Source organism: Calonectris borealis, chromosome 30 (assembly GCF_964195595.1).
Source record: "Calonectris borealis chromosome 30, bCalBor7.hap1.2, whole genome shotgun sequence".
Taxonomy (NCBI): Eukaryota; Metazoa; Chordata; class Aves; order Procellariiformes; family Procellariidae; genus Calonectris; species Calonectris borealis.
In genome coordinates this window covers 2,189,227-2,206,496 of record NC_134341.1, presented here as the reverse complement: position 1 = coordinate 2,206,496, position 17,270 = coordinate 2,189,227, and the positions used below count along the sequence as shown (strand labels likewise).

At 65.8% G+C, this 17,270-nt stretch overlaps 2 protein-coding genes and 1 long non-coding RNA gene across 4 annotated transcripts; 2 read left to right on the top strand and 1 right to left on the bottom strand.

Annotated features, from left to right (window-relative positions):
* The first annotated feature begins 722 nt into the window (after positions 1-722).
* MYG1 (MYG1 exonuclease) lies at positions 723-5,162 on the top strand. The gene is made up of 7 exons (XM_075134042.1): positions 723-929; positions 2,093-2,205; positions 2,283-2,442; positions 2,625-2,774; positions 2,864-2,986; positions 4,348-4,529; positions 4,618-5,162. Exons 1-7 carry the CDS (start codon positions 735-737, stop codon positions 4,802-4,804), a joined length of 1,110 nt encoding a protein of 369 aa, XP_074990143.1. The 5' UTR covers positions 723-734; the 3' UTR covers positions 4,805-5,162.
* A 1,575-nt stretch (positions 5,163-6,737) lies between these two features.
* On the bottom strand, positions 6,738-16,310 carry AAAS (aladin WD repeat nucleoporin). Of its 2 annotated transcripts, XM_075134040.1 has the most exons (17): positions 16,246-16,310; positions 15,607-15,742; positions 15,250-15,377; positions 13,739-13,794; positions 13,476-13,567; positions 13,070-13,116; positions 12,422-12,520; positions 11,438-11,581; positions 11,149-11,269; positions 10,748-10,872; positions 10,421-10,481; positions 10,152-10,242; positions 9,521-9,614; positions 9,315-9,382; positions 8,246-8,327; positions 7,273-7,357; positions 6,738-7,039 (listed from the first exon to the last, which is right to left on the bottom strand). In XM_075134040.1, exons 2-17 carry the CDS (start codon positions 15,727-15,729, stop codon positions 6,899-6,901), a joined length of 1,557 nt encoding a protein of 518 aa, XP_074990141.1. In that variant the 5' UTR covers positions 15,730-15,742; positions 16,246-16,310; the 3' UTR covers positions 6,738-6,898. The 2 variants fall into 2 exon arrangements, with proteins under 2 accessions (XP_074990141.1, XP_074990140.1); XM_075134039.1 differs by lacking the exons at positions 6,738-7,039; positions 7,273-7,357 and having other exon boundaries at positions 8,131-9,382.
* On the top strand, positions 11,570-12,696 carry LOC142073827 (uncharacterized). The gene is made up of 2 exons (XR_012670478.1): positions 11,570-11,695; positions 12,191-12,696. It is a non-coding gene; the product is annotated as an uncharacterized LOC142073827 (long non-coding RNA).
* Positions 16,311-17,270: the final 960 nt, after the last annotated feature.

The following is a 17,270-nucleotide window of genomic DNA, read 5'->3' as shown; positions in this document are numbered from 1 at the left end:
GTTGGTTTTTTTGGGGGGGGCTGCGTGTCCGTCTGTCCCTGCGTGGGCTCTGCAGGACCGTGGGTGTCGGTCCCGGGGGGGGGCGGGGCGCTGGCGGAGGTGTCCGGGCCAGCAGTGTGGGCCGGGCAGTGTCTGTGTCCACGAGTGTCCGTGTGTCCGTGTGTGTCGTATCGTGTCCCCTCCCCCCCGTGTCCGTCTGTCCGTCCACACGCCCCCCCCGTGTTCCCCCCCCGTGTTCCCCCCCCGTGTGCCCCCTGTCGCCCGGTAGGGGGCGCGCTCTCCAGGCAGCCCCGCCTTGGCTCCGCCCCCGCGGCTCCGCGCATAGCGCATGCGCAGTCGCGGCCGGGCGGGGTCGGGAGGCGTGAACTGGCGCATGCGTAATCACGCTGAGGCGTGTGCCGAGAGGCGTGAGCTGGCGCATGCGCGTGGCGGACGGGCGGGGACCTGGGTGAGGTTGCGCATGCGCAGGGCAGAAGGGTGGGGACTGGGCGGGGCTGGCGAAGATGCGGGGCGGAGTCATGGAGCCGGGCGCGGCTGGCGCATGCGCAGGGCAGATGGGCGAGGGCGGGGCGGTTCCAACGCATGCGCAGAGCGGAAGGGAGGGGTCGGGCGGGGCAGGCGCATGCGCAGGCTGAAGGCGGGCAGGTGCGCTGGAGATGTTGGCGCATGCGCCGTACGGAAGGGTCGCGGGGGCGGTGCTGCGCATGCGCAGTACCGTGGCGGGAGGGGCGCGCATGCGCAGTGCGATGCGAAGCGCCCTGCGCGCCGCTCGCCTCATGGCCGCCGCCGTGGGCACCGTCAGCGGGGCCGGGGCCGGGTCCAAGCGGCCGCGGCCCGAGCCCGCCCTGCGCATCGGCACCCACGACGGCACCTTCCACTGCGACGAGGTGCTGGCGTGCTACCTGCTGCGCCTCCTGCCCCGCTACCGGGTACGGCCCCGGGGCACCGTGCGGCGGGACCGGGATTGCGGCCTGCTCGGGACCCCTGCAACGGGACAGGGACACCGTGGGATGCCCCGACCTCCTGCCCGCCCTCGAGTCCCGAGTCTCTCCTCGGGGCCACCCTTAGACGCCCAGTCCCCCTTCGGTGTCCCCCGTTACCTGGGGGCATCTTCGGGGGTCCCGGTCGCACCTGGGGGCACCCTTCGGGTCCCCACACCCACTTGGGGGTCCTTGATCCCACCCAGGGGCCACCCTTAGGTCCCCAGTCCCTCCTTGGGGTCCCTAGTCACACCTGGGGGCCACCGTTTGGGTCCCCAGTCCTGCTTGGAGGTCCATGGTCCCACCCAGGGGCCACCCTTGGGTCCCCAGTTGCCCCTCAGTGTCCCTAGTCGCACCTGGGGGCCACCCTTTGGGTCCCCACACCCACTTGGGGGTCCTTGGTCCCACCCAGGGGCCACCCTTAGGTCCCCAGTCCCTCCTTGGGGTCCCTGGTTGCACCTGGGGGCCACCCTTTGGGTCCCCACACCCACTTGGGGGTCCTTGGTCCCACCCAGGGGCCACTCTTAGGTCCCCAGTCCCTCCTTGGGGTCCCTAGTCGCACCTGGGGGCCACCGTTTGGGTCCCCAGTCCTGCTTGGGGGTCCGTGGTCCCACCCAGGGGCCACCCTTGGGTCCCCAGTTGCCCCTCGGTGTCCCTAGTCGCACCTGGGGGCCACCCTTTGGGTCCCCGCACCCACTTGGGGGTCCCTGGTCCCACCCAGGCACCACCCTTAGGACCCCAGTCCCTTCTTGGGGTCCCTAGGTGCACTGGGGGGCCACCCTTTGCGTCCCCAGTCCTGCTTGGGGGTCCGTGGTCCCACCCAGGGGCCACCCTTAGGTCCCCACTGCCTTCCTGCGGTTCCTAGTCACACCTGGGGGCCACCCTTCGGGTCCCCAGTCCTGCTTGGGGGTCCCTGGTCCCACCCAGGAGCCCCTCAGTGTCCCTAGTTGCACCTGGGGGCCACCTTCAGTCCCTAGTCCCACTTGGGGGTCACCCTTAAGTTCTCAGTCCCTCCTCGGGATCCCTGGTCCCACCAGGGGCAGCTCTCGGGGGTCCCCAGTCGCTCCTGGGGACCACCCTGGGCTCCCCAGCCTCACTCCACCCCCCGGCAGGACGCGGAGGTGGTGCGCACCCGGGACCCCCAGCGCCTGGCCCAATGCGACGTGGTGGTGGACGTAGGGGGTGAGTACGACCCCGAGCGACACCGCTACGACCATCACCAGAGGTGAGGCCCCCCCACGCCGGACGCCGGGGTCCCCTGGATGCTGGGGGTCCCTCGGGGCTGACCCCACGGCCCCGCAGGTCCTTCACGGAGTCCATGCGGAGCCTCCGGCCGGACAAACCCTGGACCACGAAGCTGAGCAGCGCCGGGTTGGTCTACTGCCACTTCGGCTCCCAAATCCTTGCGGGGCTCCTGGGGCAGCCGGAGGACGGCCCCGTCGTGACAGCGCTCTACGATAAGGTATCGGGGGAACCGGGAGGGTCTGGGGGGGGTCTCTAACAGCTTTCCCCAGGGCTTCTCCTTGGTCACCCCATAAAAGAGCGCTCTGGGAAGGGGGACCCCATAAAAGAGGGGACCAGTTTGTTCCAGCTACTGGTGCGCAGTTGGGTTCCCAGCCTCAACGTCCCCCACTCTGTCCCCAGCTGTACGAGAACTTCGTGGAGGAGATCGACGCCATCGACAACGGCATCGCGCAGGCGGAGGGGGAGCCCCGCTACGCCCTCACCACCACCCTCAGCGCCCGCGTGGGCCACCTGAACCCCCGCTGGAACGACCCCGAGCAGGACACCGAGGTGGGGGGCGGGGGGGGACAGCATGGGGGGCCACCCCGCTTGGGGCCACCCCGCTCGGGGCCACCGCTGACCCTCCTCTGCGTCCCCAGGCGGGGTTCAGGCGGGCGATGGAGCTGGTGGGGGGCGAGTTCATGGACCGGCTCGACTACTACCACCGCGCCTGGCTGCCCGCGCGGGCGCTGGTGGAGGAGGCCGTCCGGCGACGCTTTGAGGTACCCACCGTGCCAGTTCTGGGGGGTCTGAAAGTTTTCGGGGGGAGCATTGGGGTGAGGGGAGGCCAGGTCCCCTCGGTGTAAACCTCTGCACGGCATAGGGTGCCCCCTGCACCCCATATCCCTACGTATGGCCGTGCACCCCCTCCTGTACCCCTATATCCTTACGCAGGGCCGTGCACCCCTTCCTGTACCCCTATATCCTCATGCAGGGCTGTGCACCCCCTCCTGTGCCCCTATATCCTTATGCAGGGCTGTGCACCCCCTCCTGTGCCCCTATATCCTTATGCAGGGCTGTGCACCCCTTCCTGTACCCCTATATCCTCATGCAGGGCTGTGCACCCCCTCCTGTGCCCCTATATCCTCATGCAGGGGTGTGCACCCCCTCCTGTGCCCCTATATCCTTGCATATTGCTGTGCACCCCCTCCTGTGCCCCTATACCCCTATGCACGGCCGTGCACCCCCTTCTGCTCCCCTATACCCCTACATGTGGCCGTGCACCCCCTCCTGTGCCCCTATATCCTTACATATGGCTGTGCACCCCCTCGTGTGCCCCTATATCCTTACATATGGCTGTGCACCCCCTCCTGTGCCCCTATATCCTTACATACGGCTGTGCACCCCCTCGTGTGCCCCTATATCCTTACATATGGCTGTGCACCCCCTTCTGTGCCCCTATATCCTTACACATTGCCGTGCACCCCCTCCTGCGCCCCTATACACCTATGCATGGCTGTGCACCCCTTCCTGTGCCCCTATATCCTTACGCAGGGCCGTGCACCCCCTCCTGTGCCCCTATATCCTTATACAGGACCGTGCACCCCCTCCTGTGCCCCTATATCCTTGCATATTGCTGTGCACCCCCTCCTGTGCCCCTATATCCTTACATATGGCTGTGCACCCCCTCCTGTGCCCCTATATCCTTACGCAGGGCCGTGCACCCCCTCCTGTGCCCCTATACCCCTATGCACAGCCGTGCACCCCTTCTGCTCCCCTATACCCCTACATGTGGCCGTGCACCCCCTCCCGTCCCCTATAGACCTATGTATAGCTGTACACACCCGTATCCCCATGCGTGGCCACGCACCCCACATCCCTGCACGTGACCCACCTGCACCCGAATACCCCCACGCACCCCCGCGTCACCGTGCACAATCACGCACCTTCCCACGCTCCCCCACACCCCCCCCGTGCACCCCAATACTCCCCCGCACGCTCGTGCACCCCCAAAGCTCCCCGCGCAGGCTCAGAAGAGCACCCGACCGCACGTGGATGGCGGGGAGGGAAACTGAGGCAACGCGGCTGTTCGGGGGCTGCGGGGGCAGGACCCCCATGTGCCCAGCGTGACCCCCCCACCCAGGTGGACGCCAGCGGGGTGGTCCTGGAGCTCCCGCAGGGCGGCTGCCCCTGGAAGGAGCACGTCTTCAGCCTGGAGCAGGAGCTGGCGCTGCCCGACCCCCTCCAGCTGGTGCTTTTCCCCGACCGCGGTGGGCAATGGCGGGTGCAGAGCGTCCCGGCGGGGCCGCGCACCTTCCAGAGCCGGTGAGACCCCCTCCCCTCGCCGCGTTCCCCCCCCCACACCCCACCCCGGCGGCAGGTTTTCACCCGCCGCCTCCCTCTCCCTCCGCAGCCTCCCTCTTCCCGAGCCCTGGCGAGGTGTCCGGGATGAGGCGCTTTCCCAGCTCGCCGGCATTCCCGGTTGCGTCTTCGTCCACGCCAGCGGCTTCATCGGAGGCAACCGCACGCGGGAGGGGGCGTTGGAGATGGCCCGGCGGACGCTGGCGCAGCGGCACGGGGGGGAAGCGCGGAGCGGATGAGTCGTGTGTCCCCCCCCCCTCGTTCCCATCGCGGTCACCCCAAAAGGGACCCCTCGCCCAGCGTGGGGGGGGGCGGGTTCCAGGGACTGCTGCTGGGGGTGGCTGAGACCGTCCCCGCTCGGCGCGTGTAATGGGATCGCAGCGGGGCGCTATCGGGGGGCTGCCCGTCCGGCTGGGGGGGCCCAGGCTCCCCCCGGGGGTGTCACTGCTCCCAGTCCCAGCGTTGGACTGGTGCAAACCCAGTCAGAGCCCAAACCAAGAGACTTTTTGGATCCGTTTCTCCAAAGATTGTCCCCATTCTTGATATGTATCTGCTGCCAATGGGTTCCCAACACCAGTAAAAACCAGTGTGTTCCCAGTGCGTTCACTGCTCAGGCAGTGGGGGCTGCGGGAGGGGATGGGGGGGGGTGCAGGGAGGGGGGACAGGGCTGTGCATAGCGATACGGGGTTGCAAGGGGCTGTGAATTGGGGTGCAGATGTGGGTGCAGGCATCACCCCCCTCCGTGCTGGGAGACTGGGAGGGGAACCCAGGCGTCCTGCTGCCCCCCCCCCCGCCACCAACCCAGCAGCACGAGGCAGGGGGGACACGGACCCCCCCCCTCGCTTCCAGCCTCCCGTTGCAGGGCGATGCGGGCAGCCTGGCTGCTCCTGCTGGCGCTGCCCGGCCGCCCCCGGTGCTGCCGGTGCCCGGGGGGGGCCGCCCCGGTGTTGCCCCCCACCAGCAGCCACAACGAGACGCTGGCAAGGGGTGGGCAGCCGCGGACGCCGGACGTGGCGGTGCTGGTGGCCGTGGGCGGGTGGCTCGGTGCCATCCTCGTCTACGTGGGCCGATACGTCCGGAGGAGCCGAGCCGAGAGCCGGTTACGCCTCGAGTACCTGCAGGCGCTGCCCTGCAAACCACCCCGCCCCGAGGAGGAGGAGGAGGGCGAGGAAGAGACCCCATCCTCTGAGCCGCCGTGGGCACGAGCCATCACCAGCAGCGAACCGGGGAGCCCCGAGGGGGTGAAGCGGCCCCAGACCTGCCCCAGCGGCTGGAGAGGGTTCGTACCCCGTTATTTTCAGCCCGTATCCTCGTGCCAACCCCCTCCGGGCTCGGCTCGGCTCCCTGCGCGGCCCCCGCTGCGGGGCTGGCTGCTGCCGTCCTCGCCCCTGCGTGGGGTTTTCCCTGCCCTGTGTTGGGGCTTGGTTTTGGGGGGGATTTTGGGGGTCCTGGGGGTGTTTGCAGAGCCGAGGGTGTGGGGGGGGTGAGCGGGGACCCTGTGCTCTCCCCATCATCTCTTTGCCCGGGGCTTTAGCAGAGCGATTACAGCGTAATCCCAGGGATTAACCGCGTGTAATCCCAGGGTTTAACCGCGCTGCCCCCCCCAGCCTCACCATTAATCCCTGCTCTGGGTGGGGGGGTGGCCCGTCTGCCCCCCACGACCGCTTCGGTGCTGCTCGGGCTCACGTGGGCTGGCACGAGCGCCCGGGGCTCAGCCTGGGGCCTCCGGCCCCGTTCACCACCCAGCCGCAGCCCCAAATGGGCCGAGTTTTGGTTTTTATGGACCCGCAGAGTTTTCGGTTCACTTTGGGCGGTTCTTCCCCAGCCTGGAGGCTGCGCTCGCGGCCGAGGACCCCTCGGCCCCCTCTGCCCTCCCCTTTCCCTTGGGGCAGCAGCTCTTTAACCCCAAAACAAAGCCCCCGGGCTCACACCCGCCAGCGCTGCAGCACACCAACACGGCGCTAGATGCCTTAAATCTGTTTTAATTAAGGCACAGGGAAGGGATGTTTTCCTGCAGGTTCATCCCGAGCTATTTTTGACATCAAAAAGCAGCACTGGAGCCCCAGAAGCACACCCAGACCCCCCGGACTTTGAAGAAGTCGCCCCCCCCTCCGCAAAACTTTCAGCCCTCCTTGGGCAAGGAAAGAACGAGGCGCAGAGAAGGCGAGGGGCGGCGGGGAAAAAGAGCTTTAATCCGCACAGCCCTGCGAGCTGCGAGCCCCCGAGGAGGTATTAAAGGCACCTGAGGCCACGCCGTGTGTCCCAGGAGGAGGAGGAGGATGGAGGGAACGTCCCGGCGCTTCAGGAAGACGCCGATGAGGATCCAGGTGTTGTCACAGCTCCGAGAAGAGCGGCTGCTCCCGCACGCTGGCGCTGGCCATGACGGTGACGGGGCTGTGGCTGGGGCTGGCGCAGGGGACGTGGGCGCTCACGAAGAAGAAGGGGACGTGGCTGATCTTCCCCGTGGACCAGCACTGGAGGAAGAAGAGGACGGGAGGAAGCAGACGAGTACAGGACACGGCAGGGGATGACAATCCAAGCGTCACCCTCTTGTCCTCCCCGTGATCCCAGCGAGGACACCTTCCCCACCCCCTCCTCTCTGCGGGGACGTTTTTCCACCCCCCCAACTCAGCCACCGGATTGATCTCCCTCAGGGACGGCGACAGGGAACCCCGAGAACTGCCGAAACGGGGGACCCCGCGCTCACCACGGTCAGGAGGGCTCCTTTCTTGAAGCAGGGGTGGAAAGCGATGAGCTGGGGCTGCGCGCCACGCTCGCCTCGCAGGAAACCACTGGCGGGGAAAGGAAAAAAACGTGGTTACGGCACGACTGCGGGGCAGCGCTCGGTCACACCGGCAAAACCCAGCGCTTTCAGGGTCGTTCGTGGTTAAACGGAGACGTTTGGGTCCTGCCGGGATGCACCAGGCAAGGGCAACCTGAAGCCAAGGGGTTTTGAGGTGGATAATGGACAAGATGGCCAAAACCGCAACTGATTCTGGGGTAAAACGGTGGCACCGCCCGCAGCAGGAGCGCAGGACAGCAGCGTCTCCGCTCTGCTCTTCCCCACCACGCCCCGGGGGATTTTTAAAATAACTTTCACAGAAGGGTAAGCAGCCACTTGTCTGAAAGCTCCTTTGGGAACAGATTGCAGAGAGAGAACGGGAGTGAGCCACAGAGATGGTGACTTCATACCGTGGAGGTTTGAATCGAGTTTCGCTCTCTTTTAAAGAACATTTTTCAAACCTCCCTCAATCGTGCCGCGGGTCCCTGGCTTCGGAGTAGGAAACAGACACGTGAATTGAGACTTAGGCTTTCTTGCAGCCTTTAATTCTTAATTCTGATGCCCCACGCTCATACCCCGTGATAGTTTGTCACCCAGAATCCCACCTGCAGGAGTATTTCCTGCACTTGGGAATTTATCATCAGGTGAGAGTTAGCCCAGCAATGCTGCAGTGAAGTCGATGATGGGAGAGACACCAGAAGGATCGTTTCCTCCTTTCAACACTCGCCACAAACATCCTTACGGTTTTGTGTTTCCACCTACTTTTCATTCTACATTTCGACCCTTTTCTACATATCTACGTTTCAACCCTTTCCATTCTGTATTTCTGTCATGGGAGATGATGAAGCAGCTGGTATTGAACCAACCCAAACCCAAGCCAAAACGCGCCGCTACGCACCACGGCAGGAGCTCGAACACGGGGCTGTTGCGGGTACGAAACACGGCGATGACCGTCTGGCTCCCGGGAGCGTCGGCCTGCCCTGCAGGAGGGAGAGAGAAGGAGCAGCGAGACCTCCCCTCGCCCAAGGGGACCCTCGACGCCAGACCGGGGACGCGGAGGTCAGGTTTATTGCGGGGAGCGCCTGGGCGCTGCGGAGACCAGGGCAGACGGCCACCGAGGTGGGGGAAAGCTGGCTGCGGACCGCGTTTTCCTCGCCCCGAGGTGCGCAGGATCCCGGGACGGGGCTTTCAAAGACCCTTCAGTGATTTAAAGCTGGCTCCGAGGTCTCGGGTAGGTAGGTTTGGCCGAGAAGCGTTTGGGCAACTCCTTTGGAAACGCCCCAGCTTTACGGCGCGACGTGGGGGCCCCGTCTCTCCAACGTGAAGGTTATTTTCCATCCCATCGCAGTTTTTGCACCGAGATCCTCGCAGGACCTACCCTGGAGGCGCAGGGGACGGGGGGGGTGCCAGCTATGGGAGTCCTGATACCCTCAGGTTTTCCCCCCACCCGGTTTCTTCCCCACCCAGCTTTTAAGCACAGCAAAAAAAAACCGAATTTGCACCCAGCAGCTTTGCCTGTCTCCCCGCCGGTGGCCTGCAGGGAGGGAGCCTGAGGCAGCAGCGTCCCCAGCACCGTCTTTCGGTGCTCCCTCAAAGGTCCGCTTTGTCTCAGAGCGGGGCCCGTCCAGGAGAGCCTTGAATGACTCGATTATCCCAGGGGCTGCTCCTAGAAACGGAGCCAAGAGGCCCGGTCGGGCTCCAGGCGTAATGTGGGCTCTGTGGGAACACGGAGACCTTGCAGGGGGGTTGGGAGAGGTGATTCATCCGACTGGAAGCGGGGAGGGAACACGGACACATCCCTCTCCGAAGGATACGGAGGAGCGGAGTCACAGGGAGGAAGGACGGAGGGTGGGTGCTGCCTTCTCGACCTGACTCCTCGCCTCGGCGGGGTTTGCGCCCCTTCTGCCGGCTGGAAGGGGGATTTTCAGGCAAAACCCTGGGGCAGGCAGGGCGGAGGCAGCGCTTACCTCTGATGATCGCCGCGAGTCTCTCGCCGGTGGGGTCCCACACCATGGAGTGGACTTCTCCTCCGATCCTGAAACCGGCACGAGTGAGATCCCCCCCTCCCAGCCAACGTCCCCAGGGCCGGGGGGGGGGCTGCCGTCAAGGGGGGCAGGGACCCCCCTCCGCCTCCCAGGTGTCGTGTTAGGGCGACGGGCGCAGCCAGGCCCACCTCTCCTCCCCGTAGAGCGTCTCGAAGGTGGTCTCGGACAGATCTGCCACGATAGAAGCTGTTTTCGAGCCTCCCACTTGGCCTTGCATCTCCCCTGAAACAAACAGCCTGGTCACTTCTCGTCTCCTGCTCTCCGTGGGTCATCTCACTCTGTAAATCACGTTTTTATTTCCAAAGTGATAGGTAATTTATCTCTGTTTCTTAGAATAGCTATGGAGCAACGCGCTGCTATCCCAGCAGCATCCGCTTATGTCTGGGATGGAGGACAGGGGAGGTTTCCCCTCAACAAACATCAGGACCACGGAAAAAAACCACCTGAGCTGGGCATTTAACCCACTGTAAAAGTTTCCCTGCAAACCATTTGTGACTCTAAGATCATAACTGGGAGCAAGAAGCAACGTCAGGGGGGAAAAAACGACCCCGCAGAGATTCTATGCTTCGAGAGACCCCTCAGACACCCTTCCCCCTGCGCGTCCTGGGTTTGCCTCCGTCCTTTCGCACCCAGCGGCCTGGGAAACGCAGCTAATAAACAAAAAGCCCGTTTGGCCAAGCCCAGCCGCAGCCGAAAGTAAAAAGATCGCTCGGGGACCAGCCGCCGGCTCTTGGAAAGCTTCGCCTTGGGCAGACTCACCCCGGTATTCCGAGAAGGACAAGGAGTAGATGACGGATTCCCCCAGCACCGTGAAGAGCAGTCGGCTGCCGTCAGGGCTCCAGCACCCCGTCTGCGGGACACGGAGCCACGTTAACGCCCGCTACCCAGGCCGGGGAGGTGGCAGCTGGCAAGGGATGTTTTGGAACCAGCTGGAAACGGGGGAGTTTTGGTAAAAAACACCGTACAGGCACCCGAGGGCCTTGGAGGCAACGTCTGCCCCGCACGGGTGGGAAATGCCCCCGTCCTACCTGGCAGCGTCCTTTGATAGTGGGCCACCGCTCGCACGTCCACATCTGAGCCTCCCACACTCTGGAAAAGAGACCGAAGTGAGCGGGATAAATTCCTGGGATCTGCCCCAATTCCGCTGCTCCAGGACGAGCCCAAGACGTCAGACCCGCTTACCCACCCGTTTTCCCCCCATAGAGTAGGAACGGGAGCAGTTAGGACAGGAAGAATCCAGATCCGCTTGGTTTTGGAGCAAAGGAAAATGAAAATAAGGAAAGAAAAGAAATAAGGAAAGAAATGAAAATAAGGAAAATAAAGAAAGAAAAACACCTCGCAGGCAGGGAGCTCACCTGAACACGGCGGAGGGGGTGGCCGCCAGGACCTTGCTGCCGTCCGGTGACCAAGCCAAGTAAGTGACACCGCCGCCCCCGAACCACTGCAGCTGGACGCAGTTTTCGGTGGACACGTCCCACACCTGGAGGAGGGGGACAACGAGGATGACGACGACACTGGAACCCGAACGCCGAGCGGGTAGTTAGCGCAGCTTTTGGGTGAGTTTTTGCATGGATTAGGGAATACAGAATTTCAGATCTAGTTTAAATTTAGGAGCTGCCTCATCCGTCCCCTGAGGAAATGCCGCCTGTCCCCAGCACCCCGCCGCCAAACCGTCCCTGGGTGACCCCGCGGGTGTGTTCACGGGTCCGGTATCCCAAACGCAGCACCCCGGGAGGAGGCGCAGCCTCTTGCTCACCAGCATGGCCGTGTTGACCGGTGATGCCGAGAGCAGCAGCTCCCCGCTGGGAGCCCACGCCAGGCTGGTGACGGGGCTGTGCCCGGGGTAGGACAGCACCTGAGCGCAGCCGGACGACGGTCTGGAGGGACGGAGAGAGAAACCACCGCGGTTGATGGCGGGGACTGGCCCCACGTGTCACCGAAGGCCGGGGTTGCGTCCGCCGGTAGGACAGGCACCTGCCTGGAATTAACCCAAACGGGCTCGCAACAGCCCGCGGCAGGACCGGGGAGACGCGCGGGGCTGTCACCTCGTGGAGAGGGAGGTGGGATCCAGGTGCCACACCAGGACGCAGCTCTGGCAGGCGACGGCGAGGATGGAGGCGCAGAGCGGCTTCCAGGCCATGGCGGCCACGTTCCTCTGCAGGCGATGCTTCAGCGAGGGGATGGTGGCGCTGCCGGAGAGGAGGGAAGCGTGACAAGACGAAAAATGAGGGATCGGCGTCCTCGCGCCGCCCAGGGAGGGCTGTGCACCGTCTCCCAGTGTCCTCTCTCCAGCTCTGACCACGGTGGGGGCCTAAAAAGCGTAGAGTGGGAAGGGGGATGTGCCCCACCGTGACCTGCTTCCCTGGGGGGGGACGGGGGGGACAGAGGAGATCCCAGCCCGGTGACACCGGCGCCGTGCGGCGAGCCAGAGCACACCTCGTGCCATTAAGCGCCGTGCCCCGTGCTGCCCGCGGCCCGGCCCCGGGGTGGGAGATGGCACTTGCTGGCTTGAAATCCCAGCTGGGGGAGAGGGCCTCGGCGGGGAGGCGCGGGGGGGGCCGCAGGACCAGCCGGCAGAGCCTTCTCCTGAGGAGGGCTTTACGTGCCCTGGGGGAGCAGGGAGACCTGGAGGAGAAAGGAGACTCAACAGACACCCAAGAGGCTGCTCTGCCTGCGACGGCAGCCGGGCCGTGTGCCGCCGCAGCCTGCGCCTGCCCAGGCTTCCCCCAGCAGCAGGGAGGGAAAGAAAAAAACCAAAGCTTAAGCGAGGCCAGAAATTTTCGGAGATGTCCTTGCAGAGCTCCTGCTACGCAGCAAGAAATTCTGGGGACAGACGGTGCCGGCGAGAGCAAAGCCCGAGCGAACACCGAGGCAGCGCAGGGCAGAGACGCCGGGGGAATCCTCGGTACGTGCGGGAGGTGGATGTGAGAGGGCGAAACGGGGAGCAGGGGGTCTGCGGGGGCACCCCCCGAGGAGCAGCGTCTCCGGGGACGTGGCCAGGGGTGCCCGCGGAGCAGCCCAGCCCTCACCTGTTGGAGTTGTAGACCCGAATGGAATCATCCAGAAGAGCCACGGCAAATTTGCTGGTGTGGGGGTGCCAGGCGAAGGCCCGGATGGTGCAGCCGGCCCTGGAGGGAGGGACGGGGCAGGGTGAGGCACGCCAGCCGCTGCACCGGCGTTTCGGGCTCAAGGCAGCGGTGATGGGCTCTCGGGCATCCGGCACGACCACCCGGCAGCCCCCCAAAGCCGACAAAGGCAGTTCCCAGAGTCACCAGTGAAATAAAACTTCCTTTTCGCTGCTGAACGGGACCATTTTCTCTGATAAATTCCCCGTTCCCGGCAATTATTTGCAGGGCTCTGCTGAGGGGCCGCTTAACAAACAGTCTAGGGTCGGCATTTGAAGGAATTTCCCAAGCCCCGATCCCGTTCAACGCTGTTTCCCCCACGTGCAGTGCATCGGGGCGCGCTTTGCCTCTCGCCATCGCACACAAACTGGGGCAGCCAGAGGCAACGGGGAAATATTTGCCCTAACATCCGTCTAACGGGGAGGCTGAGCACATAGAAAATGAGGGGATCCTGTCCTCGTATCCCCACCCCTTTCGCTCAGCTCCACAACCCCGTTTCCCAGGATTTCGCAGAGCCCCAGGCAGGGCGGTTTCGCAACACGCAGGACTCACCAGTCCACTGCTTGGGAGAACGCCGCGATCATGTCTTCGCTGGTTAGCTTCGGGGAAAAGAGTTAACGCTGAGCTGGCAGCGCACACGAGAGCAGGCGCTGCCTCTGAGGACCCCCCCAGTATCCAAACCTCCCCTTCCCTCTCCCTCCACCTTGATTTCGATCCCTCTTGGAGCACTTTGCTGTCCCAAAACCTTTCCAGCGCCCATTCTCCTCCCTTTGCTGAGGGAAACCCGCAGCGTTTATAACCGGGCACCACCAGGAGGAAGATTTTGCTGTATTTTCAGCTGGGAAGCACCCACCCGCCATCCAAACCAGCCCCCCCCGGCGCAGGCTTGGGTGTCGCAGGACGTGCCGCATCGTCCCTGCCTTCCCGAGCACGAGGGTTAAGCCCCGAAAAGCCTCACCGAGAGGTGGGGGAACAAGGAGCCGTGCAGCGAGGAGAGCCAGTGGCACACGGCCAGCGCGTAGCTCGAGCCCGTCTTCACCCACTGCAGCCCTGCGGAGAGAAAAAGACCATCGCCGCTTCCGTGGTCTTCAACGAGAGGCAGAGGAAACACAAACGGGGACGGGCATGATGGAAAAGGGGATGAAGGGAACCGAAGGATCAAAGCGAGATCCAGAAGGATCCAGGAGATCTCCGGGTTCTCCGCCAGCAGCCCAGACTCACCCTCCTCCTCGGCGCCGGCGATCTCTTTCAGCACCCCGCACAGCCCCACGTCCCGCCTGCAGCGGAAAGCTCGGTCAGCCTCCCCCGCCCCCCCGCGTTGGTGACACAGAGCCCGGCCACCTCTCCCCCGTCCCCTCAAAATCCCCCTCACCTGCCGAGAACCCCCCCCAGCCCCTCAAAATCCCCCTCACCTGCCGAGAACCCCCCCCAGCCCCTCAAAATCCCCCTCACCTGCCGAGAACCCCCCCCAGCCCCTCAAAATCCCCCTCACCTGCAGAGAACCCCCCCCAGCCCCTCAAAATCCCCCTCACCTGCCTAGAACCACCCCCAGCCCCTCAAAATCCCCCTCACCTGCCGAGAACCCCCCCCAGCCCCTCAAAATCCCCCTCACCTGCCGAGAACCTCCCCCAGCCCCTCAAAATCCCCCTCACCTGCCGAGAACCCCCCCCAGCCCCTCAAAATCCCCCTCACCTGCCGAGAACCCCCCCCAGCCCCTCAAAATCCCCCTCACCTGCCGAGAACCTCCCCCAGCCCCTCAAAATCCCCCTCACCTGCCGAGAACCCCCCCCCAGCCCCTCAAAATCCCCCTCACCTGCCGAGAACCCCCCCCAGCCCCTCAAAATCCCCCTCACCTGCCGAGAACCTCCCCCAGCCCCTCAAAATCCCCCTCACCTGCCGAGAACCCCCCCCCAGCCCCTCAAAATCCCCCTCACCTGCAGAGAACCCCCCCCCAGCCCCTCAAAATCCCCCTCACCTGCCGAGAACCCCCCCCAGCCCCTCAAAATCCCCCTCACCTGCCGAGAACCCCCCCCAGCCCCTCAAAATCCCCCTCACCTGCCGAGAACCCCCCCCAGCCCCTCAAAATCCCCCTCACCTGCCGAGAACCCCCCCCAGCCCCTCAAAATCCCCCTCACCTGCCGAGAACCTCCCCCAGCCCCTCAAAATCCCCCTCACCTGCCGAGAACCCCCCCCAGCCCCTCAAAATCCCCCTCACCTGCAGAGAACCCCCCCCAGCCCCTCAAAATCCCCCTCACCTGCCGAGAACCCCCCCCAGCCCCTCAAAATCCCCCTCACCTGCCGAGAACCCCCCCCAGCCCCTCAAAATCCCCCTCACCTGCAGAGAACCCCCCCCAGCCCCTCAAAATCCCCCTCACCTGCCGAGAACCCCCCCCAGCCCCTCAAAATCCCCCTCACCTGCCGAGAACCCCCCCCCCAAGGCCTCCAGACCAGCTCTCCCCTCAGCTGCAGGCCCTTACCCCAGTCACCAGCCACTGCTGGACCTGCCCTCAGCTGTGCCGAGCTCCCAGCTATATTAGGACCCCCCCAAAACTCTCCCAAAAAGCTCAGAGCAGGGCGTTGCGCAGCACCACGAAGGACTGGGAGCAGGCTGTGCCCTCCCGCTGCAGGGATGGGGCAGCGAGGCCTCAGCGTGGGCGAAGGGGCTTTGAGTGCAGGTACGGAGGGAACGGGCAGCTCCCGGCTGTTTTTTTGGGGGGGGGGTGTGCACTCACCAGGCGCTGAGGCACCTTTTCCAGAGGGATTCGCGGTGGTGGATGAAGGCCGGCCGGGTGCTGTGCTCCAGCCGGCTGTGAGCCTTGAGGGTTTCCTTGGGCAGGGTGAGGCCGGGCAGGTCCGCGAGCTGCGGGCACAGACACGGCGCGGTGAGCCGGGGGGGCAGGCGGGGAAGGGTCGTCGTCTCCCCCCCCCCCTCCATTGCAGAGAGTGATGTGAGGAAAAAAGAGGGGCACAAAGATGGGGTGAAGGGATGAAGAAACACCCCCGTCTGGGGTGAGGGTAACCTGCGAGGGGGGCGAGGAGGAGACCCCCCCCAGCAGAAGGTGGTTAGGGGGTAGCCGGGAGGGGCTCACCTGGCTCTGGAAGGCGAGCGGGAGCTGCTCGTAGAGGCGGCCGCAGACCAAGGCGTTATTGAACTCGTAGAGGGTGATGTCCCCGGGGGGCGGCGGGGGCGGGAACAGCGCTAAGGAGCACATCCTGCCGCGGGGCCTGGGGGCGAGAGGCGCTGAGGGGCTGGGAGATGGACCCCCCCCTTTTCCACCGCCCCCTTTCCCCCCCCCCCGAGGACCCCCCCCGATGAGCCCCCCTTTTTCCCCCCCCGAGGACCCCCCTTCCCCCCCCTTTCCCCCCCCCAGCACCCCCTTCCCCCCTTTTTCCTCCCATCCAGGACCCCCTTCCCCCCTTTTTCCCCCCCTAGGACCCCCCCTCCCCTAGGACTCCCCCCCGGTAAGTCCCTGCCTAGCGAAGCCCGGGAGCACCGAGGGGTGACCGGTGGGGGGGGGGGGGGGGAGGGTGCCCCCCCACTCCCTCTCCACACCCTCCGCCCCCCTCCCCTGCCCCTACAGCCCCCCCGCGGCCTCCCCAGCCCCTCACCCCCCCCGCCCTGTTCACAGCCCCCCCGCCGCCCCCTCACGCCCCCCTACCCCGGCACGGAGCCCGGTGCCCCCCCCCGGCCCTGCAGCCCCCCCGGGGGCCGCCATGTCGCCCCTCACCCTTTTCCCGCCTCCCGCGGCCGCGCGGACGGGTGCCGGCGAGGGCCAATCCCCTCCGCGGCCGCCTTCGCGCGCCCCCTGGCGGCGGCGGGGAGTGAGGGGGAAATTAAAGGGGCCGCGGACCCGGTTCGCGCAGCGCGGGGCTCGGCACCCCCCGCGCCCCCCCCCGGATCTGCCTCTGCGGTGCCTGCGTGACTCGCCCTGCCCTCTGCACCGACCCCCCTCCGGTGGATTCGGGGCTCCCCCACTGTAACGGGGGCTGAGAAAGTGGAGGGTCCACCCTTCGGGGTGCATTGCCCTTTTAAGAGAGGCGGTGTGTTGCTCCCCGCGGGGGCGGGAAAGCGGCTCACGTGGTGCCCGAGCGGGGCTGCGGCGGGGCAGGGACCCCCCCCCCCGTGTCCCGCAACCCCCGTGGGGTCCGCGGGGCACCCCCGGGCACACCATGACCCTTTACCTGCCTGCGTGGGAGCCCCGTGGGTGCCCGGGACCCGTGGGTGCCCGCGTCCCCCCCCCACCCCTTACGCGGGTCCCGTGGGTGCCTGTGTCCTGTGGGTGCCCGGGTCCCCCCCTACCTAGGTCCCATGGGTGCACCTGTCCTCCACCCTGTACCTGGCTCCCATGGGTGCCCGGGTCCCGTGGGTGCCCACATCCCCCCCACCCCATACCCAGGTCCCGTGGGTGCCCACATCCCCCCCCTTTCACTGTACCCAGGTCCTGTGGGTGCCTGCGTCCATGCCCACTCTGTACCTAGATCCCATGGGTGCCCAGGTCCCGTGGGTGCCCGCGTCCCCCCCCCCACCCCGAACCCAGGTCCCGTGGGTGCCCGCGTCCCCCCCCCACCCCGAACCCAGGTCCCGTGGGTGCCCGCGTCCCCCCCCCACCCCGAACCCAGGTCCTGTGGGTGCCCGCGTCCCCCCCCACCCCGAACCCAGGTCCTGTGGGTGCCCACGTCCCCCCCACCCCACACCGAGGGTCCCATGGGTGCCCACATCCCCCCCTTTCACCGTACCTGGGTCCCGTGGGTG

What these genes read in the sequence shown, in the direction of transcription:
- MYG1 (XM_075134042.1), top strand. Translation starts at nt 735, where the DNA reads ATGCGCAGTGCGATGCGAAGCGCCCTGCGCGCCGCTCGCCTCATGGCC. An exon ending in GCCTCCTGCCCCGCTACCGG is followed by an intron (nt 930 to 2,092) that starts GTACGGCCCCGG and finishes ACCCCCCGGCAG; the next exon opens with GACGCGGAGGTGGTGCGCAC. An exon ending in CCGTCCGGCGACGCTTTGAG is followed by an intron (nt 2,987 to 4,347) that starts GTACCCACCGTG and finishes CCCCCCACCCAG; the next exon opens with GTGGACGCCAGCGGGGTGGT.
- AAAS (XM_075134039.1), bottom strand. Translation starts at nt 15,729, where the DNA reads ATGTGCTCCTTAGCGCTGTTCCCGCCCCCGCCGCCCCCCGGGGACATC. An exon ending in CGCTCGCCTTCCAGAGCCAG is followed by an intron (nt 15,378 to 15,606) that starts GTGAGCCCCTCC and finishes CTGTGCCCGCAG; the next exon opens with CTCGCGGACCTGCCCGGCCT. An exon ending in CTATCAAAGGACGCTGCCAG is followed by an intron (nt 10,243 to 10,420) that starts GTAGGACGGGGG and finishes CGTGTCCCGCAG; the next exon opens with ACGGGGTGCTGGAGCCCTGA.